The sequence below is a fragment of the Echinops telfairi genome, unplaced genomic scaffold (genome assembly GCF_000313985.2).
Source record: "Echinops telfairi isolate 266 unplaced genomic scaffold, ASM31398v2 ScPeMD7_443;HRSCAF=831, whole genome shotgun sequence".
Classification (NCBI taxonomy): Eukaryota; Metazoa; Chordata; class Mammalia; order Afrosoricida; family Tenrecidae; genus Echinops; species Echinops telfairi.
This window is the reverse complement of record NW_022104341.1, coordinates 25051543-25055857: the sequence shown is the minus strand read 5'-3', so window position 1 is coordinate 25055857 and position 4315 is coordinate 25051543. Positions and strand designations below refer to the sequence as shown.

At 48.6% G+C, this 4315-nt stretch overlaps 1 protein-coding gene across 1 annotated transcript in view; it reads right to left on the bottom strand.

Annotated features, from left to right (window-relative positions):
• The window catches only part of DNTTIP2 (deoxynucleotidyltransferase terminal interacting protein 2), a 10359-nt gene extending 9895 nt beyond the window's left edge, over positions 1-464 (bottom strand). The window contains exon 1 of the mRNA XM_004699251.2: positions 376-464. Within this exon, the coding sequence (XP_004699308.1) occupies positions 376-447 (72 nt within the window). The 5' untranslated portion in view covers positions 448-464. The remainder of the gene's footprint in view (positions 1-375) is intronic.
• Between the last annotated feature and the right edge of the window lie 3851 nt (positions 465-4315).

Here is a 4315-nt window from a genome sequence, read left to right as displayed (position 1 = left end):
AGGGGGAGCGGGGAGGGAGGGGGAAAAGTGAACTGATGCCAGGGGCTTAAGTGGAGAGCAAATGCCTTGAGAATGATGAGGGCAATGAATGTACAAATGTGCTTTACACGATGGATGAATGGATTGTGATAAGAGTTGTATGAGCCCCCAATAAAATGATTTTTAAAACTAAATAAATACAATAAAAGACTAGTGAGGATTAAAGGTGACATGAGCGCCGAGTTCGGTACGGCGTGCGGCCAGCCCAGCCCAGCCCAGCCCTCCGCCCGCGGGCCTCACGTTTCCTGGGGCCCTTGAGCTTCCTTGTGCACCCCGCTTCCGTGAACCTCGCTCCCCGAAAGGGCGAGAGGGACCAGGGGAGACGGGATGGCCTACCTTCTTTGGGGAGCTTTCAACGGACGTGTCTTGTCTCCTGGCCCGAGGCCGAGCAGACCTGGTAAGCACCATCTTCCAGCAACCGGCGATCGGCAGCTACGACCAGCTTCCCGGCGGCCACCGCGACTTCCGGCTACGCACGCACGTCAGAGGAGCGCGGCGCTGACGTTCCCGCCTGCGCCCCGGGGACCGCGGGAGCGCGCGCCTGTCCTTCCCGGCGGCCGCAGACGTCGTCGGAGAGCGCGCGCGCGGTCCCCGCGCTTCGGCTCCGCGGGGAGCCTGCTTGCGTCCAGCAAACCGCTGCGTGCCTCGCCCAGGGACGGGTTGGAAAGGAGGATCTCTTTTCCTCTTTAATGCTAGAGGTTTATGTGGCCGGGGAGGTTTTTGTATCGTGTGTTACACCCTTACACAGTTCACAGCAGTGAGCGAGCGGTCTGTGCACACTACTGCCATCAATGGATGCCGACTCGGCAACGCTGCCGCACAGGGTGCAACGGCCCCAGCGACTTCCACCCTGGAGACGACCGAAGTCGAAAGAAAGCCTGTCTCTTCTCCCGCAGAGCGGCGGCTTCGGTCCAACTGCTGACCTTGCCGTTGGCCGCCCAGTGCGTAACCATTGGGCCCCCAGAAGTGCGATTGCTCGCATAGCTATATACAAATAAAGCTTAAAACTTGTTGGTGTACATAAAAGCTTTGTATTCTGGAAACTAGGTATACAGTGAGGTATGATAATGAGTTGTTAGGCGCCGTCGAGTGGGTTCCGCCTGCTTGGGCCCCCAGCCCACCAGAAGGAAGCACCGCGCAGCCCTGCATCCTGGGCACAGGGGTTGTGTGTGAGCCCATTGTTGCAGCCACTGCGTCCGCCATCTCGTTGAGGGGGCGTCCTCCTTGTCCTCCAGGAACTAGTCTGGTACATCCAAAGTGCGGAGGTAAAAGTCTTGCCCTCTTCTAGTCTGGATTGGCAATAAGATGTGAAAGAGATTGCAAAGGAAGTAGTTTTTTTGTTTTTTGTTTTCATTTTTCCAAGTGAAAAAGAATGACGCAAATCAAGCTTTCTGGCTTTCTGTTCGGATGATGGGGATGGGTAGGACATGTTTGAGGGGAAGAAACTGAAAATGTAAGTCAACAATTTCTTGTTGGACGTGATAAAGGATGAGAGTCTCACCACATCTCTTTTCTCCTAATTTTTTAGGAACCGAAAACCAACTTTTCTTTCTTAAAGGAACAGGACATAGTTTTTTCAGTTGGGCACACTGATCCCACTCCCCATCTGTCAGTGTGTGGAGTTTGCATGCTATTTTGATTCCAGATGTTCTGCCACCAGTATTGCAAATACCAGAAGGGCCCTGGGCGACAGGCTTCCGTGGAGCTTACAGACTCTACTGAAAATTAGCCAGTGGAAACCCTACACATGCATCACAATAGAATGCTCTCTGAACCAGTGCCAGAAACCAACCCTCTCAGTGGGAAACATTCAAAATACAATGTTGACGTGGCCACAACAATGGCTTCAAGGGCACCTCGAATTGTGAAGCTGGTGCAGGACCAGGCCAGGCAGCCCACGGTGAGAGCACTCTGTTGGTGCTGACTCAATGGCAACACCATCACCCAGCCAAAGAGCTGTCTTAGGGTTTCTTGGAGCCAGATGTGGCTAAGTCACTAGGTTTGGGCCAGTTCTAAATGGAGAGTTTGCCGTTATTTGGAGAGAGGAGCTGTTCTGCTCCTGTAAAGATTTAAGAACCTCAGAAACCCAAAGGGGCAGTTCTGCTCTGCCCTAGAGGGTTGCGATGAATCAGAATCCACTCGATGATAGTGGGGAGGAAAAATAAAACCACTCTTCAGGGAAGTCTTACAAGAGAGGTGGGCTTCCTATTGCCTCTGACTTCATTTCACTACCACTGCAAAGCTGTGTTCCTTGGTTTTTAGGAAGCAGTTTTGCCCCACGAGAGACTTTGGGGATGGCAGACAGTGAAAAGGAAAGCATGTGAGCCTCTGACAGCATCGTGGGGCTGCTGTGTCAGCACTGAACAGCCCACTCTCAGATCTTTCACCTTAGAGAAATCCCGTAAAGCCTTTCTATTTGAGAAAGGGGCCTTGGTGCTGCAGGCACGGCTGCTAACCAAAAGGTGGAGGTTCAAACTCATTAGCCCCCTGTGGGAGCACGACGTGGCATCCTGGGAAACCCTGTGGGAGCAGCTCTACTCTGTCCTGTGGCAGTGCTATGAGTTGAAATGGACTTGACAGCAATGGGTTGGCTTCGGTTTGGGTATTTGGTCGTTTTGTTATTTTCAGCTGGGCTTAATCTCAGCAGAAGGATGGACTAAACAAATAGAGATGGAGTGGCTAGCCAAAGTACAAATGCTTGGTGAACTACAGCCAGAATAGTCCTTTCAAGGGAAGGTGGCGAGATTTCATTGCATGTAATTTGGACATGTTATCAGGAGAGAGCAGTCCCTGGAAAAGGACATCAAGCTTGGTCAAGTAGACGGCTGGTGGAAAAGAGGAAGACCTTCAAGAGATGAATTGACACCTCGGCGGCCACAGTGGGCTTGGACATAACAAATGTGAGGCTAGTGTGGCACCAAGCAGTGTTTTGTTCTGTTAATCACAGGTTCACTAGGAGACAGAACCAACTGGACGGCACCTAACATCAACAGGTGCCGCAGAAGACCGGTCTGGCAACCTGCTTCTGAAAGGTTATGGCTTGCAAACCTTGTGGAGCACCTCTGTTCATGCATGGGGTCACCGTGAGTGGGAGTCCACTCAATAGCAACAACAGTCAAGCAACAACAGCCGAGATCAAAGCAGCAGAAAACAGCAGCAATCATAAGAACAGTATTGAACATTTACGGTTTGCTGAGCATGAGTCCAAATGTTTATAGTGCATAAATTTTTTCAATCTCTACAATAAGTGCATGAAAACAAATTAAGATGACAATGGGTGTAGAAAATTGTGAAAATATTAGAAAATCATGTGTAATATACATACTTGCAAGCATGCCCTCTTAAAGTAAAGGGCAAAAAGTCGTCTCCAAAGTATTTATGATCTTAGAAGGTCAAGAAACAAATAGAATACTAAATTTGTCAGTGCATCCTCGCACATATTTGATACATGAATAGCTTGCTATTCATAGGCAAGAAGATAGTTTTTGGCTTGTGTTTTACTCGGGCTCACAAGGCCTGCCCTCTTTTTCTACATCTGTCTTTTTACTTACTCTTTACCTGAAGTACACCCAATTGTAGATAAATACAGTATAAAAATACAGTACTTACATTACTGAGGTCCAAAGGAAAATCTCCTTACTTGTTTATATTTTGCTAATTAAATGCTTAAACTGAAGAGTTGCTATCTCTGGAGTTTTGGGCATTAGGGGAAAGATGAGTTTTAGTGCCTGGGGTCATCTACAAAACACATATAATTTATGGTCAATCTTTGTTGTTGCATAGAAACCATTCTATTTAAACCAACTGGAGAAAGCGAGTGGCAATGTAAACAAGTATTTCGTCAAGAGAACTAAAAACTTGTGTCCAGTTAAGACACATGAAGAATCAATGCATTTGAATTATGGTGCTGGTGAAGAATTTTGAAAGTACTATGGCCTGCCAGAGGAACAAACAAATCTGTCTCGGAAGAAGTAGTCAGAATGCCCCTCAGCAGCAAGGATAACAAGACTTTGTTTCTAGTACTTTGGACATGTTATCAAGAGAGGCCAGCGTGGGAAAGACATCATGATTGGAAGGGGAGCAGTGAATAAAGAGAAGGAAGACCCCGTGCAAAATGGACTGACCCAGTGGCTGCAACAATGGGCTCAAACCTAACCACGATCGCGCAGATAAACCTGACCAGGATCGCGCAGATAAACCTGACCAGGATCTCTCAGATAAACCTGACCAGGATCGCTCAGATAAACCAGACCAGGATCGCTCAGATAAACCTGAC